Source organism: Carcharodon carcharias, chromosome 22 (assembly GCF_017639515.1).
Source record: "Carcharodon carcharias isolate sCarCar2 chromosome 22, sCarCar2.pri, whole genome shotgun sequence".
Classification (NCBI taxonomy): Eukaryota; Metazoa; Chordata; class Chondrichthyes; order Lamniformes; family Lamnidae; genus Carcharodon; species Carcharodon carcharias.
The window spans coordinates 25,350,770-25,373,245 of NC_054488.1; the positions used below are offsets into that span (position 1 = coordinate 25,350,770).

The 22,476-nt window shown below is 44.4% G+C and overlaps 2 protein-coding genes across 5 annotated transcripts in view; one reads left to right on the forward strand and one right to left on the reverse strand.

The window, feature by feature from the left end:
- galk1 (galactokinase 1) overlaps positions 1-17,757 on the forward strand; it is a 29,965-nt gene extending 12,208 nt beyond the window's left edge. The window contains exons 4-8 of the mRNA XM_041216591.1: positions 4,200-4,335; positions 8,115-8,296; positions 13,161-13,311; positions 15,472-15,634; positions 16,739-17,757. Of these exons, the coding sequence (XP_041072525.1) occupies positions 4,200-4,335; positions 8,115-8,296; positions 13,161-13,311; positions 15,472-15,634; positions 16,739-16,810 (704 nt within the window). The 3' untranslated portion in view covers positions 16,811-17,757. The remainder of the gene's footprint in view (positions 1-4,199; positions 4,336-8,114; positions 8,297-13,160; positions 13,312-15,471; positions 15,635-16,738) is intronic.
- A 2,511-nt stretch (positions 17,758-20,268) lies between these two features.
- The window catches only part of itgb4 (integrin, beta 4), a 151,704-nt gene continuing 149,496 nt past the window's right edge, over positions 20,269-22,476 (reverse strand). For all 4 annotated transcript variants that reach the window (XM_041216920.1, XM_041216922.1, XM_041216921.1 and 1 more), the window contains exon 40: positions 20,269-22,244. In XM_041216920.1, coding sequence (XP_041072854.1) covers positions 22,120-22,244 — 125 coding nt within the window. In that variant the 3' untranslated portion in view covers positions 20,269-22,119. The remainder of the gene's footprint in view (positions 22,245-22,476) is intronic.

Genomic DNA, 22,476 nt, shown 5'->3' on the forward strand with positions numbered 1-22,476 from the left:
AGATGCATCTGTCCATGACAATTTTGGTAGGAGTGATATCCACACAATCCTTGTGGAGATGAAGTCCCGTCTTCACATTGAGGATACCTCCTATCATGTTGTGTGGCACTACCACAGTTCTAGATTTTCAAATGGATCTAACAGCTAAAAACTGGGCATTCATGAGGCATTGTGGGCCATCAGCAGCAGCAAAATAGTATACAACCTCAATCTGTAACCTTATGGCCCGGTATATCGTTCAGTCTATCATTGCCATCAAGCTGGGGGATCAACCTTGGTGCAATGAAGAGTGCAGGAGGGCGTGCCAGGAGCAGCACCAGGCATACCTAAAAATGAGGTGTCAAGCTGTTGAAGCCACAACACGGGACTACTCACATGTCAAACTGTGGAAACAGCATGCAATAGACAGAGCTAAGCGATCGCACAATCAATGGATCAAATCTAAACTCTGCAGTCCTGCTATGTCCAATCATTAATGGTGATGGACAACTAAGCAATTCTCTGGAAGAGGTTCCACAAATATCTCCAACCTCCATTTAATATAAAAGCAAAATACTGTGGATGCTGGAAATCTGAAATAAAAACAAAATGCTGGAAAAACTTAGCAGGTCTGACAGCATCTGGGCAGAGAGAAACAGAGTTAACGTTTTGAGTCCATATGACCCTTCTTCAGAGCTAAAGAGAAGTAGAAATGTGATTAAATTTATACTGTTTATGGAGGGGGTGGAGCAGGTAAAGCTGGATAGAAGGTCAGCAATAGGTGGAGGCTAAGGAGAGATTGATAAAGATGTCATGGACACAAGACAAAGGGAGTGTTAATGGCAGTGATATGGGCTAAATTGTGGCATAAAGGTAAGAAAGCAGAATGTGAGAATAGCAGAACAAGGGTCAGCACTCCGAAAGAACAACATAGAACAAGTGATGGATGGTCCTTTTGGGGTGGGGTAGAGGGCGGTGATTGGGGAAAAAGGATAGAAAAGGGATAAAAAGGGGATAAAACCATGAATAAATGAATAAAAATAGGTAAATAAAAAATAAACATAAATTTTAAAAAGGGCTGAAGAGTTCATGGTCTGAAGTTGTTGAACCCAACTTTAATGATGGGGAGCCCAGCATATCAAATGCAAAAGACAAGGCTGAAGCATTTGCACCCATCTTCATCCGGAAGTGCTGAGTGGATGATCCACCTCTGTCCTCCTGAGGTCCCCAGCATCACAGGTACCAGTCTTCAGCCAATTCGATTCACTCCGTGATATCAAGAAACAGCTGAAGGCACTTGATCCTGCAAAAGCTGTGGACCCTGACAACATTCCGGCATTAATACTGAAGACTTGTGCTCCAGAACTAGCCTTGCCCCTAGCCAAGTTGTTTCAGTACAGCTGCAACACTGACATGTACCTGGCAATGTGGAAAATTATCCAGATATGTTTTGTCCATAAAAAGTAAGACAAATCCAATTCAGCCAATTACAGCCCTATCAGGCTACTCTCGATTATCGGCAAAGTGATAGAAGGTGTTGTTGACAGTGCTATCAAGTGGCACTTACTCGGCAATAACCTGCTTACTGATGCTCAGTTTGGGTTCCGCCAGGGTCACTCAGTTCCTGACCTCATTATATCCTCAGTCCAAACATGGACTAAAGAGCTAAACTCCAGAAGAGAAGGTGAGTGGCTTCCCTTGACATCAAGGCAGTATTTGACTGAGTGTGACATCAAGGAGCCCTACCAAAGTCAATGGGAATCGGCAGGGGGGGAAACTCTCCATTAGTTGGATTCCGAGCTAGCACAAAGGTTATGGTTATTGGAGATTGAACGTCTCAGTCCCAGGACATCACTGCAGGAGTTCTCCAGGGTAGTGTCCTAGGCCTAACCATTTAAGTGGTTTCATTAATGACCTTCCTTCCTTCCATCCATCATAAGGTCAGCAGTGATTGCACAATGTTCAGCACTATTCATGAAGACTCATACTGAAGCAGTCCATGTCCAAATGCAGCAAGACCTGGACAACATTCAGGTTTGGCCTGATCAGTGGCAAGTCAACATTCTGGGTTGTTACCATTGACCAGAAACTAAACTGGACCAGCCATGTAAATACTATGGCTACATGAGCAGGTCAGAGGCTGGGAATTTTGTGGAGAATAACTCACCTCTTGACTCCCCAAAGCTTGTCTAGCATCTACAAGGCACAAGTCAGGAGTGTGTTGGAATACTCTCCAATTGCCAGGATGAGTGCAGCTCCAACAACACTTGAAAAGCTTGATGCCATTCAGGACGAAGCAGCTTGATTGTGACCCCATCCATCACCTTCAACATTCATTCTCTCCACCATTGACGCACAGTGGCAGCAGTGTGTACCATCTACAAGATGTATTGCAGGAACTTATTAAGGCGCCTTCAACAGCACCTTCCAAACCCGCGACCTCCGCCACCTGCAAGTTCCCCTCAAGTCATCATTGTGGTCCATATTGGACTTTTTAAAAAATAAAGGCAATTTATCTGAAAAGGAACGCACGCACTGCACGTGCCCGCACTGCACACTTCAAATTACCAGGGGGCACAGATTTAAGATGATTGGTGGAAGGATTAGAGGGGACATGAGTTCTAGGTGCTCACCATCCTGACTTGGAAATATATCACCGTTCCTTCACTGTCACTAGGTCAAAGTCCTGGAACTCTCCTCTTAACAGCACTCTGGGTGTCCCTACAATACGTGGACTGCAGCAGTTTAAGAAGGCAGCATCCTACCACCTTCTTGAAGGCAATTAGGGATGGGTAATTAATGCTGGTCTAGCCAGCGACACCCACATGCCGTGAACAAATAGAAAAAATAAAGGAACTGGACTGTCAGGTCAGAGGCCATGAGTTCATATTCCACTACCACAAATTGTTAAATCTTTAGGTACGTTATCCAAAATCCGGCTGTCCGAAAACTGAAAGATTTTCTCCCGGGAGGTCTGTGTGTTCCCAGAACAGAGAGAGCACAGGAGTGAAGAGGCCATTCTTGGGCTGATCCCAGAGGATAGAATCAGTGAGAGTTGTGCACACACAGGACCTTAGTACTTCAGTTGGTAAAGGCAATCAACAAATAAGCTTAGGTTCAGTTCCTGGTCTATGCTAAATCAGCTGATCTTGGAAGTCTTTGTTATTGGAATGATACGATTAGCCTCAGGATCCCTGCATTTCCAGGGAGATTCTTCTGAGGAATGAATTTAATGTTTCTGTGGTGAGAAGTAAATATCTGATGCTGTGCTTTCATGTCATGGGAAAACAAAGAGCTAGTGCAAAACAAATATAAATGCAGGTTCTTTCCTCTTACATCAGAGACTGTCCAGTGAATTTACCTGACAGCGCATTTCTCCAAATCTCCAGTATTAGACTGTCACAACAGGTTTTTACTAGAATGATGGTTACATCCTTTTAATGTTTAATGGTAACGTCCCTGTAAGCAATGCTAAAATGAGAAGGGAGAGGAAAATTAATCATACACACAAGCTGCCTGTTCCACTGACGGGAAAATCTGAAATACGACACGCTGTCAGTCCTGAGGGTGCTGGATTTTGGATATCTGACTTGTAATTCAATAAATCTGGCTGGCACCAGAAAAAATAACCATAAACAATGCAGCTGGATTGTCTTAAAAATTCAAGTGGTTCAATAATGTCCTTCAGGGAATAGACCTGCCTTCCGTACCTCTACAATGACTCTAGTCCAATGTTATAGTTGAGTTTTAATGCTCTCTGACATGGCCATAGTTGTTCAGGGAGCTGGGGCTGGGCAAGTTACTTTGCCAGTGTCACCCATATGCAAGTTTGCTGTGGGGTAGGAATCTGTTTCTTGTTGACAGTTCAAGGAGCAATGCTTTAAAGTCTAGCATTGGCTTTGGTGGACAGGCCTGGCACTGACATGGTTTTGGAATGGGCAAGCAGGGATGTTTAGGATTTGCAGCGACATACGTTCTGTGAATGGGAAGCATGTCTGCATGTTACAGAGGAACATAGCAGGAGTAAGCCATTCGGTCTGTCAAGCCTGCTCTGCCATTCAAACAGATCTTGGCTGATCATCTAACTCTACGCCATTTTCCCCCACTATCCCCATATCCCTTGTTGTCATTAGTATCCAGGAAGAGCACACCTTGGTGTAGGGAGGCACAGTGCATATTCTGCACCGCTAATGATCATGTTTCAAATTTCTGATCATCAGACAATGGGGATTTAGTGGAAAAGGCCCTGGCCTGTCAGAAAGCTGAGCATACATTTGCCTCCATGCCCTGTGGAATCATGGACCAGTTCATCTCGGTAATGGGGAAAAAGGATCACGCCTTGCTTATCGATTGCAGGTGAGCCAAGGAAGGAATGCGCCCCTGCTGAGGGTGTTCAATGGTCTGAGTCTAATCTGTGTGGCTTTGATGTTAGCTGTGGCTCAGCATTACTACGCTCCTCTCTGAGCCAGAAGGCTGTGAGTTCAAGTCCCACTTTTTTCAAATTTTTTTCTGAGGGTTGTGCGACTTTGGAACTCTCTGCCTCAGAAAGCAGTGGAGGCGGGGTCACTGAATATTTTTAAGGCAGAGATAGATTCTTGTTAGGCAAGGGATTCAAAGGTTATCGGGGTTAGATGGGAATGTGGATATCAACACGAAGATCAGCCATGATCTTTATTGAATGGCAGAGCAGGCTTGAGGGGCCAAATGGTCTACTTCTGTTTCTATTTCTTATGTTCAAACCAGGAATTCTAGCACAAAATCTAGCCTGACACTCCAGTGTAGTACCGAAGGAGCCCTGCACTGTCTGATTTCAGATAAGACATTATGGGATGGGAGAGCTGGGAAATTCTCCCTGATAGCTCAAGGTGGCTCCGGGGTGGTCAGTTTCTTAGGAAATTCCTTACTGTATTTTTGTCTTTGACTGTCCACTGCCATCCTTTTGCCATTTCTCCCCCAAGCTCCTCTTCCACTATTAAAGTTTCCCTGGCTGCAATAGTGGGTGCGTTTTTGCCCTAATTTAACTAATAGTTTAAACTGCAACCATTCCTACCCAGCTCGTGCTGCAATCATTCCTACCCTTGGCTTTCGTCAGTGGGTGATGGATCTTTTCTCAAATTTGGTTTCCAAATTCCTGGACGTTTCTAGACATGATGACATTTCTGCATTGGACTATCCAGGGCTATGCTGTCAAACTCAGCTGCTGTCTCTCTGATCTGTGGTTGTGTTGCATAAATTTTAAACTAACTTTGATCAATTTATAGTCCTTTTCTCCCCCTATGGGACCTCTGACTTTAATTCTGGATTCCCCTCCTAGAACCATAGAACCACTCCTCTCTATTCCCTGTTAACTGTCAGGAGTATGTATCCCTAAAATTGCTACATAACCACGCGCACGTAACTAAGCTTTTACTGTGTTCATTCGCCTGCACCTTCTGGCTGCCACGCCACACCTGATCCTACATTTTTCAGAATTATTTTTGCTAGATATCTCTCCTTTTGTCGTGCCACTTTCATTTCTCCTCTCTTGGGTACTCTGCCCTGGTAATTCCCTATCTAACGCTGTAGAATTCCTACTCATTTGCAGTTGTCCCACACTTCACTCCCTCCTAGAGAAGCTTACAGCTTCCCTGTCTGTCTCAGAAGGGCCCATCAAGGTTCTGTCCACTGCCTCCTTACAAGCAGTAACTCCACCTTCCCCATCCTTGTCTCTCAGCAACCTTCCCGCCTAGCCTGCCACAGGGGCTAATCATCCAAAACTCCTTCCCACATATTGTATCCCTCTCGGTGCTGACCCAGTGAACCATGCCATCAGATCACTGCCATTCCCTGTCCCTCCTGAATCTCCATTCATGAACAAGACCCTTGCCATCCATCAATTAAATGTGGACAATTGCACCAACATCATGGTCTTGATGGAGACGTGGCTGAGGGTGGTAATACCACCTGTTTAAGTGAAGCCGCTCCACCTGGCTGTACCTTTTACCATTTGCCCCACCTGGACCATTGCTATGGTGGGATGGCTCTGGTCACCAAATCACACCTTGGTTTCTATCCCTACTCCATGTCATTTCCAGGCCTCTCACATCTCATTCAAAATCCTCATTAAGTGGTATAAAAATATTATCATCAAGATACTTCACTGCTCTTCTTCAGCCTCAGATCCAAGGTGCTTCACAGGAGCAATATCAAATGAAATTTGGTACTGAGCCAAAAAGCTTGGTCAACGAGGTAGGTTTTAAGGAGTGTCTTAAAGCAGGCAGTAGATCGTTTTAGGGAGGGAATTTCGGAGCTGAAGACATGATTGCCGATGCTGGAGCACTTAAAATTGGAGGAGCCCAGATATCTCTAAGGGTTTTAGGTCTGGAGGCGATTACTGAGATGGGGAGGAGAGAAACCATAGGGGGATTGGATGAAGGTTTCAGCAAAAGGTGAGCTCTGGCAAAGTTGGCAATGCTATGAAGGTGGGCTGACAGAAGGATGGGAAGTGTTAGAAGCAGCTGAGGAGATTGAGACCAAGAAATACAACTGATCTCAGAACAGGGTGGAGAGGAAAAATTTCATTCACTGGAGAGTCAAGCAATTACGATCAAAGTAATTTTCAAGTTTTGTAGCTAGTTAAAGTAGGAAATAAGAGATTTTCCAAGAGAGCTGTAGGAATTTTAATAAGGTATTCAGAAAGTTCCACATGTGAGGCTTTTAAGAAGGTTAATGTTCTTGACTTGGTTAATTGAGTGTTGGAGCATTGAGGTACAATGATGTTCTGTGCAGGGGAAGTGATTTCTCTGTTTATTTATTGCACTCACTCATTTCCTCTTTGTGTTTGATCCTTAATTTCTGAAAGCTTCATCTCTATCTCATAGCAGTGCACACTTTCTTCTTGCAGCCTAGTTGACCCCTGGTGGCAACCGGAAATTATTACAGAACAGGGATCTGAGTGTTCTTGTACAAGCATCATGAAATTAACATGCAGATATGGTAAGCAATCAGGAAAGAAAATTGTATGTTAGCCTTTATTACAAAGGATTGTAATTGTAGTATGAGAGTAAAAAGTCTTACTGCAATTATACAAGGCCTAGGTTGCCTTTCCTAAGGAAGGATATAGTTGTCTTAGAGGGAGCACAATGAAGGTTCACCAGAGCGATTGCTGAGATGAGGGGATTGGCCTATGAGGAGAGATTGTGTAGACTAGGCTATAGTCCCTTGAATTTAGCAGAACGAGAGACAGGTCTCATCAAAGATACAAAATTCTTAAAGTGCCTGACAGATTAAATGCTGGGAGGATGCTTCTCTTGGCCAATGTGCCTAGAACTAGTGGTCACAGTCTCAGAATAAGGGCTTGGCAATTTAGGACCACGATGAGGGGAAATTCCTTCATTCAAATGGTTGGGAATTTTTGGAAATTTCTGTCCCAGAGAACTGTATTCAAGACTGGGATCGATTAGATTTTTGGATACTAAGGGAATCAAGAGATGGAGATAGGGATAGGACAGATAGTGTAGCTGAGGTAGTAGATCAGCCGTGATCTTAGGGAAAGGACATCCAGACCCATTCCATCTTCATGGATTAAATTAGCAACCTCTCCCCACTTTCTCATCGTATCTCTATTTCAATCTCTCTAATCTCATTCTCCCTCTGTAGTTCAGTATGACAAGCATTGGTTTTATGTGTCCCCTCAAGAGGAGAGTGTCATTAATAAAGCATCAATGATCCAGTTAAACAAAATGATAACTCGTACCTAAATTATTGTTATATTCTTGTTTGCTCTGTATCTAACCCATATTGTATCTACCCTTGGAAGGTTTGTTGAAGACACTGTAGAGGGGCTTTAATAAGTACCTCACCCATGTTTTACCTGTCCTGGGAGGGTTTGAGGACAATGCATACCTAAATTCCCCAAAAACTAACATTGTTCAGCTTAAAGAGCTACAAAAGTCACAAAGAGAGGCCAGAAATAAGCTGGTGAGTTTTCCTTTCGACCCTGATGGGCGTGTCCTTATTAGCAAGGAAGGCGTGAGGTCAATTCTCTGTGCATCTTGTGACTGTTCTTTGGGACCTGTGCTTGCTGTTGCCCTCAGAGTGGAACTGTTGAATTCATGGGGTTGCAGGTGTTTGACCTCATACTCTTCTAACTTCAGGTCTTTGGAAGTGACCCCTGTGCCCCTCACTGATCCCAGCCTGGTAGTCCTGATCACAAACTCCAATGTACGACACACTCTGACAGGCAGCGAGTACTCGACTCGCCGCAAGCAGTGCAAGGAGGCTGCAGATGCACTCAAGAAAGAGACTCTCCGAGATGTTTCTATAGCTGATTTGACAGGTGTGTACGAGCTTGGCTTTTGCATCTATTTTTTTGAAGGGGGGTGGGTGGGTGCAGGGCACATAAATACTGTGGCTACAAGAACAGGTCAGAGGCAGGGAATTCTGTGGAGAGTAACACACCTCCTGAATCCCAAAGCCTATCCAGCATCTACAAGGCACAAGTCAGGAGTGTGATGGAATACTTCTGACTTGCCTGGATGAGTGCAGCTGCAACAACACTCATTCAGTTGGACACCATCCAGGACAAAACAGTCCACTTGATCAGCATCCCATCTGCCACCTTTAACATTCTCTCCTTCCACCACTGATGCACAGTGGCAGCAGTGTGTATCATCTACAAGATGCAATACAGCAAATCATCAAGGTTCCTTCGACATCATCTTCCAAACTTATGACTTCTTACCACCTAGAAGGACAAGGACAGAATATGCATGGGAACACCACCACTGGCAAGTTCCCCTCAAGCCATACAGCTGACTTGGGAATGTATCACCGTTCCTTCTCTGTCGCTGGGTCAAAACCCTGGAACTCCCTTCCTAAAGACACTGGGTGTTCTTACAACACATGGATTGCACCGGGTCAAGAAGGCAGCTCACCACCACCTTCTGAAGGGCAGTTAAGAAATGCTGGTCTAGCCAGCAATGACTGCCTCATATGAAGGAACAAATATAAAAAAAGATGCAGAAGACATATAAGTGATTAGAGAAAAAGGAGTTCTGGGAAGGATTGGTTTAAAAAGGGTGAGAGTGTGATGAGTTCTATCACTGGGAAGATCATGATGCAGTGTGTATGGGTGAGGTAGTGGCATACCCCGATGTGTGTGGAGAGGCAGGGACTCATACGGTACACCATGGATCTATACTTCACCTTAGCAAGTGATTTATTTTCCTCGGATACCTAATTGGCTGTAATGTTCTTTGGGACATCCTGACATTGTGAAAGGCGGAAGTCTTTCTGTTTGGATCTGCACTCGGACTCATCGGACTAGCTATGACTTTAGCTGTCAATGTAGCCACCCAATTTACATCTCTCCCCATTTTCATGCTTCTTTAGCCATACTTCCCAAACCCACAGCCTCCACCTAAAAGGACAAGGGCAACACTGTCACTTCCAAGACACACACCATCCTGACTTGAAATATATCAGCCAATCTTTCATTGTTGGTGGGGCAAAATTTTAAAGCTCCCACCCTAATAGCACTTTGCTACATGAACTGCAGCGATTCAAGATGGTGGCACACCACCACTAAAGGGCAATTAGTCATGGGCAAGAAATGACGGCATTGCCAGCGATCCCAAATCTAATCAATGAATTTTTTAAAAGCTCACAATTGATCAAAATTATCTGTTATTGCTATCTCTGTTACTGAAAGTCCCTTCAGTTGTCCCACTCAGTCGCATGCAGTACCAATTTCCAACATATAGTCTATTCAAATTACACAAATGACAGTGGCCTAAGCTACCATTTGCTTCACTGGGGCTAGGCCTGTGCTGATACCAGCTCCATAACAGAAACCATTTCTTCCTTTCCCCATTTGCTATAATGCTGTGTTTTCCCTCAAATGTTTATTTAATTAATTCTTAAAACTACTGACTGACACAGCTTCAGTAGCCACCTGTGGCAAAGCATTCTGTATTCTTGTATCCCAGGTTAAAGGACAGCTGGAATTGGAAGAAAGGTAGATCTTGCCTATTGTGCCTTGCACTTTGGGCATCTTGATGTGAATCACAACCAACGAATCACTTTTGAAATGCACTCAGTATTGTTTTGTGGGCATATGAGGCAGTCAGAGTGCTGGCAGTAAAATCCCACAGTCAGCAGATAAGTGAGCAGTTAATGTCTTTTGGTGTTAAAAACAAAAAAAACTGCAGATGCTGGAAATCCAAAACAAAAACAGAATTACCTGGAAAAACTCAGCAGGTCTGGCAGCATCGGCAGAGAAGAAAAGAGTTGACGTTTCGAGTCCTCATGACCCTTCAACAGAACTGGGTTGAATCCAAGGAGAGGGGTGAAATATAAGCTGGTTTAAGGTAGTTTGGGGGGCCGGGGGGTGGGGGGGGGTGGTAGGTGCGGCGGTGTGAGAGAGAAGTGGAGGGGGTGGTGTGGTTGTAGGGACAAGCAAGCAGTGATAGGAGCAGATAATCAAAAGATGTCACAGACAAAAGAACACAGAGGTGTTCCATCAAGCCATTGTTTCCAGGACTGTCACTGACCTCATCTCCTCTGAAGATCTTCCTCCCACAGCTTCCAACCTGATAGTTGCCCAACCTCGGACGGTCCGCTTCTACCTCTTACCCAAAATCCACAAACAGAACTGCCCCGGTAGACTGATCGTGTCAGCTTGCTCCTGCCCCACAGAACTCATTTCTCGTTATCTTGACTCCCTTCTCTCTCCCCTTGTCCAGTCCCTTCCCACCTACATCCGTGATTCCTCTGACACCTTACGTCACATTAACAATTTCCAGTTCCCTGGCCCCAACCGCTTCCTCTTCACCATGGACGTCCAATCCCTCTACACTTCCATCCCCCACCAGGATGGTCTGAGGGCCCTTAGCTTCTTCCTCGAACAGAGGCCCGAACAATCCCCATCCACCACTACTCTCCTCCGTCTGGCTGAACTTGTTCTCACGCTGAACAATTTCTCCTTCAACTCCTCTCACTTCCTCCAAATAAAAGGTGTGGCTATGGGTACCCGCATGGGCCCCAGCTATGCCTGTCTCTTTATGGGGTATGTGGAACATTCCTTGTTCCAGTCCTACTCCGGCCCCCTTCCACAACTCTTTCTCTGGTACATCGATGATTACTTCGGTGCTGCTTCATGCTCTTGCCGGGACTTGGAAAAATTTATTAATTTTGCTTCCAATCTCCACCCCGCCATCATTTTCACGCTGTCCATCTCTGACACTTCCCTTTCTTGACCTCTCTGGTGATAGACTGTCCACCAACATCTATTGCAAGCCTACCGACTCCCACAGCTACCTCGACTACAGCTCCTCACACCCCGCTTCCTGTAAGGACTCCATCCCATTCTCTCAGTTCCTTCGCCTCCGTCGCATCTATTCCGATGATGCTACCTTCAAAAACAGTTCCTGTGACATGTCCTCCTCCTTCCTTAACCGAGGTTTTCCACCCACGGTCGTTGACAGAGCCCTCAACCGTGTCCGGCCTATCTCCCGCGCATCCGCCCTCATGCCTTCTCCTCCCTCCCAGAAACATGATATGGTCCCCCTTGTCCTCACTTATCACCCCACCAGCCTCCGCATTCAAAGGATCATCCTCCGCTATTTCCGCCAACTCCAGCATGATGCCACTACCAAACACATCTTCCCTTCAGCCCCCCCCCCCCCCCCCCCCCCCAAACCCCGGCGGCATTCCGTAGGGATCGTTCCCTCCGGGACACCCTGGTCCACTGCTCCATCACCCCCTACTCCTCAACCCCCACCTATGGCACCTTCCCATGCCCATGCAAAAGATGCAACACCTGTCCCTTCTCTTCCTCTCTCCTCACCGTCCATGGGCCCAAACACTCCTTTCAAGTGAAGCAGCATTTCCCCCAACTTAGTCTACTGCATTCGTTGCTCCCAATGCTCTCCTCTACATTGGAGAGACCAAACGTAAACTGGGCGTCCGCTTTGCAGAACACCTGCGGTCTGTCCGCAAGAATGACCCAAACTTTCCTATCATTTGCCATTTTAACACTCCACCCTGCTCTCTTGCCCGCATGTCTGTCCTTGGCTTGCTGCATTATTCCAGTGAAGCCCAACGCAAACTGGAGGAACAGTACCTCATCTTCCGACTAGGCACTTTACAGCTTTCCGGACTGAATATTGAATTCAACAACTTTAGATCTTGAACTCCCTCCTCCATTCCCACCACCTTTCTGTTTCTTCCCATTCCTTTTGTTCTTTCCAATAATTTATGTAGATTTTTCTTTTCCCATCTATTTCCATTGTTTTTAAATCTTTTATGCCCCCCACCACCACTAGAGCTGTACCTTGAGTGCCCTACCATCCATTCTTGATTAGCACATTCATTTAGATAATAGCACCAACTTCAACACCTCTGTGTTCTTTTGTTCTTTTGTCTGTGACATCTTTTGATTATCTGCTCCTATCACTGCTTGCTTGTCCCTACAACCACACCACCCTCACACCTGCCCCCTACTTCTCTCCCCGTCCCCCACCTTAAACCAGCTTATATTTCACCCCTCTCCTTGGATTCACCCAGTTCTGTTGAAGGGTCATGAGGACTCGAAATGTCAACTCTTTTCTTCTCCGCCGATGCTGCCAGACCTGCTGAGTTTTTCCAGGTAATTCTGTTAATGTCTTTTGATGGTTATGGGATCATGGGCAACAACTGCTGATCCCTTTTCCAGAATAGTTTGACAGATTCACTTTTTTGTCAATGCCTTCATAATCTTGGTACCTTCTGTTTGATGCCATCTTATTCCCTAGTTTCCAAAGGTAACAAGCAAAGCAATTTTATCACAATTCTGTTTATGGGAGCTTGCTATGCACAACTTGAGTATCACCTTTCTTAAATTACAAAGTTTCAAACACATTTTATTGGCTGTAAAGTGATTTGGAATATCCTGAGGTACATTGTTGAAAGAGACTGCAGAAATGTATGTTATAATCGGTTTTTACCTCTTGCATCTGCTCTCTGACCCCCACCCTTTTCTCGTGGCCTCTTTCTGTAACTCTTTGCTGCTTGCTCGCCCCCTCCCTCGCTCGCCTGCACCCTCCCTTACTCGTGCTCTCCCTGCCCTCACCTGCTCACCTTCGCTTTGCCCTACCCTCATTTGTTCTTCTGCCCCCCCCCCCCCCCAAATTCTTTCCCCTCTCTCTCTCTCTTGCCTTCAGCGGCCGAGTCACATCTGGATGCGGAAGTGTATTGTAGGGCCCGTCATGTGATCAGTGAAATCAAACGGACAACTGATGCAGCCAAAGCTTTGACTTCGAGGGATTACTGGGAATTCGGGAGGTTGATGGTGCAGAGCCACAATTCACTGAGGTAAATTGGAATATGGTACGGAGATGGAGGAATGGGAATGTAAGATGAAGGGATGAGGACACTTACAGTGATGCTGTGAATTCATTTCTAATTACTGCCTCTGCTACCATCACCAGTGACAGGCCTGAGCCCTCCAGTACTGTAATCAAGTATTATACAGTGAGAGGTCTGAACCCCCCAGCACTGTAGCCCAGTATTATACAGTGAGGCCTGAACCCTCCAGTACTGTAGCCTAGTATTATACAGTGAGAGGCCTGAACCCTCCAGCACTGTAGCCCAGTATTATACAGTGAGAGGCCTGAACCCTCCAGCACTGTAACCCAGTATTATACAGTGAGAGGCCTGAACCCTCCACTGTAACCCAGTATTATACAGTGAGAGGCCTGAACCCTCCAGCACTGTAACCCAGTATTATACAGTGAGAGGCCTGAACCCTCCAGCGCTGTAACCCAGTATTATACAGTGAGAGGCCTGAACCCTCCAGCGCTGTAATCCAGTATTATACAGTGAGAGGCCTGAATCCTCCAGCGCTGTAATCCAGTATTATACAGTGAAAGAAATAAAAACAAAAAACTGCGGATGCTGGAAATCCAAAACAAAAGCAGAATTATCTGGAAAAACTCAGGTCTGGCAGCATCGGTGGAGAAGAAAAGAGTTGACGTTTCGAGTCCTCATGACCCTTCGACAGAACTGATTGAATGTTAGAAGAGGGGTGAAATATATGCTAGTTTATGGTGGGGGGGTGCGGAAAGAGAAGTGGGGGGGTGTGGTTGTAGGGACAAGCAAGCAGTGATAGGAGCAGATAATCAAAAGACGTCACAGACAATGGAACAAAGAAGTGTTGAAGATGGTGATATCTAAGCGAATGTGCTAATTAAGAATGGATGGCAGGGTACTCAAGATACAGTTCTAGTGGGGGTGGGGTGGAAAGACTAGCCCGGCATACAAGATTTAAAAATAGGTGGGAAAAGAAACATCTATTCTTAATTAGCACATTTGTTTAGATAATATCACCACCTTCAACACTTGTTTGTTCCATTGTCTGTGACATCTTTTGATTATCTGCTCCTATCACTGCTTGCTTGTCCCTACAACCACACCATCCCCCCACTTCTCTTATCCCCCCCACCTTAAACCAGCATATATTTCACCCCTCTTCTAACATTCAATCAGTTCTGTCGAAGGGTCACGAGGACTCGAAACGTCAACTCTTTTCTTCTCTGCCGATGCTGCCAGACCTGCTGAGTTTTTCCAGGTAATTCTGTTTTTGGTATACAGTGAAAGGCCTGAACCCTCCAGCACTGTAATCCAGTATTATACAGTGACACACCTGCACCCACCATTAGTGTCCCCAGTGTTACATAGTGACATGCCGATACCCACCAGTGCTCTACCTGGTGTTATATGGCTCAAGATATTCTCTTTCAATACTGGAAGGTGTTTGAAAAGCTAGAATATATAATAGTATGGCTGGGTATTTTTCACTGCCCAGGTGATCACGATCACCAAGTGATATGAAAATTTCACTGCCATTTGCCACTGACCATAACCCGCACAGCCAATTCTGCATACATACCAAATGCCAATCTCAGTCCATTATAGGCCTGGCATCAGATGATGTGCTATTGGTTTCGTCCTGCGTACAGCCAGTGTACAACACTGCTGAGCGGTAAAGTCTGATATTCAGAAATAATGGGTGGGAGTGTACACTTGAGACTGGACGAGTCTGACATCATCAACTACTGACCCTGGACTATCCTCCTATGCATACGTCAGACCTTGATATAAATCATACAGGATCCCTGGTTTAATCCATGTCTACCGTGTATGTAGCATTTTTTTAGCCTGGCTGTTTTGAGAGCTGTACAAGAAGCTTCGGCAGTCCTGGATTAATGAGGGAAAAATCAGACAGGGTCCCTGTTCCAAATCACTGTCTGGTGCACCATGGACCGAGCTGCATGTGTTTGTAGACGTGTTTGAGGGCTCAACTGTGACTCCCTCAGTGACGAGGATCTGAGGATAGCATTGACGCTTGCTGTCCAGGCGTGGACACCAAGAACAGGGGAAAGGTGTCGGCCATCAGCACCTTGGGTGGAAAGGGAAGAACTTTGGGATTAACTGGGATTGTGCCCTCCTCTCTCATGTCCTTCTGTTTTGCAGAGATGATTATGAGGTTAGTTGCCCAGAGCTGGATGAGCTGGTTGCTGCAGCGATGGATGGTGAGGGGGTCTATGGCAGTCGGATGACTGGGGGAGGTTTTGGCGGCTGTACGGTTACCTTAGTGGATGCTGCAGCTGTGGAAAATACAATCCAGCGGATTAAGGTAACAATTAAAAGGACAGAGGCACTAGTTCAGTTTGTCCACTGGGTTAGGAGCAGACTGCAATTTATCCACTGGGTTAGTTGGGAATCCAGTTGCACAGTTGCAACTACAGTTGGATTTTCCTTCCCATTGTATGTATATGGGTCTAAATGTGGATGCACAAAGAGATTCAAAAGGGTAGATACAAATAACTATTTCTACTGATGGGGAAAAGCAGCACAAACTTAAAATTAGAGCTAGACCATTTAATAGTGAAACCAGATTGCACTTTATCGGCACAGAAGGGTAGTAGAAATCTGGAATTCTCTTGCCCCAAAAAGCTCTGGATGTTGAGGGGCTACTGGAGCTTTCAGGACTTAATGGCTTTCTGTAAAATGAGGCTCCATTGTCGTGGGTGTAGAATGGCTCTGTTAATGAAGTTGTAGTTGCCAGGTGTGCCTCTATCATCCTTGCTGATCCATGGGAACTGTATTCATCTGTTTCAGTTGACCAGATCACCTTGCGTCTTAGGTGACTCCTCAAAATGAGCAAGTGCTTCATTAATCTTTTCTCTTGTCTCTCTAATCACCCTGGAACATAGTTAATCCATGTTGAGGGTCTTTATAAACTTTAAGTTCATTTGGAGAGACTGTCTTTCATGTCAAAGTTCTGGAGTGCACTCACTGAATGGTGTATTATTGATCTGCTTTGGTTAACATTTTAACTGTCTCCTGCTTGTCCTGTTTGACCTTAAACAAAACCTTTGAGGTTTTTCCTATTGCTGCTTTCCTTTTACTAATCTTACAGTATCAGAAGAAATTTTGCGTGTGTGTGTCTCTCTCTCCTTGAGTCTCCTTTTGCCTCTAGTCTCCCTCTCAATTTTATTTGATATAATCTTGGATCTTGTATATAATTCTTGGCCTGGTGGTTTCCACTTCTGACAGCAAATACTAATAAAAAAGAATATGGCTTCTGCTTGTTTCCAGTCACATGGGATGCTGTGGGGCAAAGTCCCAGTCACGTGGTGTGGGTGCTCTTTGCCCTTTTAGCTTATTCAATGCAAATATTGGCTTTCTAATCAGGAGATTCTTTGTAGAACATAAACTGCCATCTTTCATTTAACAGGACAACTACAGTGGAACTGCGACCTTCTATATAACTAAACCATCCAGGGGTGCCCATGTACTGAAACTGTGAGGAGAGATTCTCACCACTCACCAATCAACAAAGCAACCTCGCCTGATCCCTGCTTATAAAATAAAAATACTCAGCAACATGAGAGAGAAAACATTCATCGGAGAAACGGCTTATCAATAGCTGACTTACGCTGGGTGATCGGAATTGAAACCAGCTCACCCCTGGACCCATTGGAGCTTCTGGTTTAGGATAGAGTCATGTACCACAGAGCCCAATACAGCCATATTGTAACTAGCTTGCAGAAGTAACCAGTCCTTAACCCAGGTCCTCTATGTTTATACCAGGACCTGCTTGCTGCGTATTAAACTTTGGAACCAAAGCAAGTAAATGGAGCTGAGATATGGATCAGCCAAGATCCAACTGAATGCTGGGACAGGCATGAGGGGCTGAACATCATGTTCCTGTTTCACTGTTCCTAACATTTTATACTAGTCGAGATTTCACAGTGCCTCTCTCCAAGCATCGCTGCATGCCGCAATCTTTTGTGGGCAGATTAAATGGGCTTTTTCTTGAAGAAGTTGACTTCTACTGGCATATGAGTTGATGGGCATTAGAAACTTTCCCTCCCCTATGATATTCATGTAGCCATTCTTTGTTAAAGTTTGGGGTACGTTTCATGCAACATCATAGATATCTTGATCTGCCACTCCAATGTAGAGATTATGCTGTTGTACAAATACTTCACATAGTGGTCTGAAACATTTTCTATTTTAACCCTAGTAATCCTTAATTTCACAAATGTGTTGTGCTCCATGATGTATAAGAAGGTACTTGACTTTTTTTTAAAACATTGACTAACTTCAGCCACAGATTTCTTCAAAGAAATGGGATGACCTGCAGCTTCGATGCTGTGCATCCATTCAATTAGATCATGGATGATCTGCATCTTAACTTCATCTACCCACCTTGGCTACATAATTATTACAACCTTAACCTAGCACCATCAATCTCAGTTTTGAAATTCAGTTACCCCATTCCCCGCACCCCACAACAGATTTTTTTGGGGGTTGAGATTTCCAGATTTCTACTAACCTAACAATATATTACAATCAGCTTTACCTATAATGCACCCATGTTATCGCACTAAGCATTTGCAGCAGTTTTTCTTTTATGTCGTGGTGGCCAAATGTAATTGCAGTTGTTGTTTTGGGCTTTTCTTTTATACCCCCCCCCCCCCCACCGTCCCCCGTTTCTTCAAAACAAGTTCCCATTGAAATATTTTTCCCCCACTAGCTGCTGTTTCTCTCATTGACTCTAAAAACTCTACTGATGGACCAATGGACTATCAATTGAAGCATCATTGCTGCTGCTAATGGCCTGTTTACATTGATAGTGAAACAGTCACAGGTCTGTTTGTCATTTCAACCAAAATAATCATGTTCCTGCTGTTAAGTTGGGGAATGCCAGCAATGGGACTAATTTGATTGTTGGGAATGGTTAATTTGTTTTATAGGCCAACCATTATTTGGGCTCCTCAAGATGAGGGACAATAGTGCTGATGTATGGAACACTTTCTAAATAAATACACATGTTAGCGTTGAGCTCAAATAGAGCAAGAGTTAGGTACAGAGTAAAATTCCCTCTACACTGCACTGTAAATTAGAGATAATTGTCCAATTATGTAGGGAGTTTCACATCTTCAGATTTTAAATTAACGGTACAGAAATTGTGCATATTGCATATATCAATTCCTGATTGCTGATGGCGGGTCAAGATTGATGAGTATAAAATAGAACATTTATCATGTTAACCTTAACCTTACGACAAATAAAGACTTGGATTTAAATAGCTCATCATGCTCCCTCTCTTCTGAGTTCACTGCCCTCTTTTCCTCCCTCCATCTTTTCCCCTCAGTGTAAACAGCCCAACTTATATCCATGGCCACAACCTTGATTTTGCCTTGTGTGATTTTGCTACGTCCATTATCATATCAGTCACAGATAAGGCCATCTCTGATCACTTCCTTGTATCACTACATACCCATATCCTCCTCCATCTCTACACAAATCCTTGCTTCCTCTATTATCCGTGCTTTGAACACGCATTGTTCTCTAGCTTCTCTTCTATTTCCCCTCATGCCTGCTGTGAGCTCACCTTGTCCACAAGACATACTTCCTGCTCCCTCAACCCTTTTCCCACTAAACTGTTGACCATCCAACTTCCCTTCCTGGTTCCTGTGTTAACCTATATTATTAATAGTTCTCTTTCTCCAGATACTGTCACTCTCTTTCAGATCTCTCGTTATCAGTCCCTCCTCATAAAGACACTGTCCTTGTAAACTACCACCTCATCTCCTACCTTCCTTTCCTGAACACATCACCTCCCAAATATGTGCCCATATTTCAAGGAACTCCATATTTGGATCCCTTTAATCAGGTTTCCACCGCTGTCACAAATGACATTCTATGTACTGTTCCTCCTTCTCAAAACTGTCTGTAGTCTTTCACGTGGCTGATCACATTAACCTCTTCTGATGCCTCACCACTGTTGTCCAGCTGGCAAGATTGCACTCATCTGGTTCCATTCTGCTCAATCTAATCATAGCCAGAGGATCACCTGCAATGGCTTCTCTTCCCGCTCCCACACCATTACTGGTGGTGTCCCCCAAGGGTCTATCCTTAACCCCCCTCCTATTTCTCATCTAAATGATGCCTCTCTGTAACATCATCTGAAAACACAGCATCAGTTTCCCCATCAGCAACACCCAGCTCTACCTCTCAATCACTACTCTTGACCCCTCCTCTGTCTTTGATTTGTCACACCTACTTGTCTGACATTCAATATTGGATGAGTAGAAATTTCCTCCAATTAAATATTGGGAAGACAGAAGCCATTATCTTCAACCCCTGCTACAAACCACATTTTGGACGTTTCATTTCATTAGAGGTACTATATAAAGTTAAAGGTTTTCATCATTTATCTCAACTGCTGATCTTACTTTGGCTAAAAGTACTGCGGTGGCTAATTGAGAGCATCCTAAGTATTTGCCAAAGCTCTATATAAATAAAAATTCCTCAATTTTGTCAGGTGAGTGAATCAAGGTATTATGGAGTTGAGGTGCGGACCAGCCATGATCTAATTGAATGGTTGAGCAGGATCGTGGGGCTGAATTCTCATAGAAACTCCTGTTCCTATGTTTATCCTGTAAACATTTGTGCACTTGGTGAGACTGCAGCTCATAGGAAGTGCAAATTTGCCAAATTGAAACAGTGCTTACCTTTTGGAGAAAGTTTAAGAGTAGCTGGCACATGAGAAGCTTTTCTGCTGGTATCTAAGTTAGATCTGTTGGATTGATGCTGTATGCTGGGCGTAGCAGTATCTCCTGAGTTCAAGGGTACCAAGAGTTAAATGCTTGTTTTAGAAAACGTAAAGCAATAAACCCAGTGATGCAGGAGAAAGCTAAAGGTCAATGTGGAGATAACTATTATGGGAAAGAAAAGAGAATTGAGACTAGTCTATATGAGAGAGTTATATATTATAAGTGCAGAAGCATTTCATTACATGTACAAAAAAAACCATACCATTGTTTACAGGGAGTGGTACATTGGAAACATAAAGAGCAACCTAAGGCCATCTCCAGCCCAGACTCCCTCGTTCTTCCATTTTTAAAAAATGTTATGTCAGCCCTCTTGTAACAGTGCTGACTCTCGGCTGGGGTACTGTTCCACTGATGGCTGGTACCCAAAGGTACCTTGGCCCAGGTGACCAATCTTGGGCCCTATTCTGATCACAACCAGCATCCACAGTATATACGAGATAGCAATCAGGAACAGAATCACTGACTGATTCTTCCTTTCCCCCAATACAGTATGTAGCTGCAGCTCCCAATATCACCAGGGCTGCCCCAGATGAGATTAGTCTGGGAACTAAACCTGGATCTGTCAGGCTCTGTGCAATACAATCTTAACTAAATGAATCTTTGAGGGAACCAGATGGTACAGCTCTCTACCAGCTGCAATATGGAACAGTTGAACCCAAATCTATGGCATTTGGATAGCGTACAGTACTGTGGTAAGATTCTAAAAATATAACCCTGGAAAATTAAAATATAAATACATGTTTAGTATCTAAAATAAGAATTTTAAGAGCTGCTGTTGCATTTTGGTCATATAATATAAAAAATTGCGAACGGGAGGCAGTGCAGTAGATTTGGTATGTTTCTATCCAATATGGAGGATACAAGAAGCATGAGTCTCAGTTCTGCACCTGAGTGAGCAGGTGAGATAACAAAACTGGAAGAAGTATCCTGCTTTCTGGATCAAGAAGCACAGTCTCCACAGATGCAGCACATTCTGTGTAAATTCCTACATTCTGTACATTCCTTAACCCCAAACCTTCACTTGTTCTCTGTGAATCCTGATGCATAGGGCAAGTGGCTTCATGGTAATTGGGAGTTACTGGAGCTTGCTGCCAAGTGGGACAAATCCAGTTATAAATGTTCTGAGTTATGGGGACCTTTTACACAAGTGAAAATTCAGCACCAGAAGTGGGATGAATCAACAGTGCTCGACGAGAGTTAAGTAATTGAAATGAAAACAGCAGAGAAATAATGTGGGCACCTACAGCTAGAATAAGTGTTACCCTCATAACCAGACAGCGCTTGAGTTACACCCAGAGAATGCAGGAAATTGCTCACACCCACAGGTCAGTGTTACTCCAAAACATGTAGAACCCAGAAGATTGCTCTCTCACCCACAGAGCTGAATTACTCATTACAACTTGGATCACATATACATTGAAAGTTTTCTACACATTCTACAAGGATTAGTTGCTTAAACCTGAATGGTAAAATAAGTACAATGAATGTTTGATCTTGGTACATGTGACCCACAGTGTGAAACAAGTGATGCAATGGCCAAGGGAGGTTTCTGTTGCTGATGACAAGCCTCTGCAACTATAGAAAGAGTGGAGAAAGAACACAAGGATCTCCTATGTCCTGGGGAGGCCTGGATTTGGGGCAAGTCAAATGATTTGAGAGAGAAGTAAAGTTTTAGGCAGTATAAAATTTGGACAGATTTCAAGATAAGGTGAATGCACAGTCTCTGTTGATCGAAGTTCATTATCAACACATCAGAAAACCATTACAATGATATTGTAACAATGCCAAGTGGTGCCAACCCAATGTACAAATAGGAGCAAGTAGCCATTATAACTGTCTAGCTGAAAGGCCTCCTTTATATAAGGTGCTGACAAGCTGAGAGGCAAACAGAGATCAGGGCTGCTTCAAAGATCACTCATTGGTGTGATTCAACAAAGAATCTGCAACGGTCAGTACAGAGAGCAGAATTTTGCAGGAGTTAATCCATGGATCAGGCCTCGTAGAACTTCCTCTCCATCTGTTTGGTGATTGTTCCACCCGTCATCATTGTTCGAGTGACCTGTTGAGTGATTGATGTTCCACTTTCCATTCGTTGTGTCATGACAGTCATTCCCTCTGGAACCAAACCAAGTTAATTAGAGTTTCAGAGCAGAGCTGGAGACCTAGACATTCAATATCAGTAGTCACCGAGCCAGGGAAAAAGGGTAGTGCATCAGGCAGAGTACCACTCTTGGCTCAGTACCAGGCTGAGTGTTGCAGCAGATGGTGTACTGCAGCAGATGGTGCACTGCTGCAGACTGAGTACTGCAGCAAACCAAGTGCTTTTATTCACTAGGCCAACAGGGAA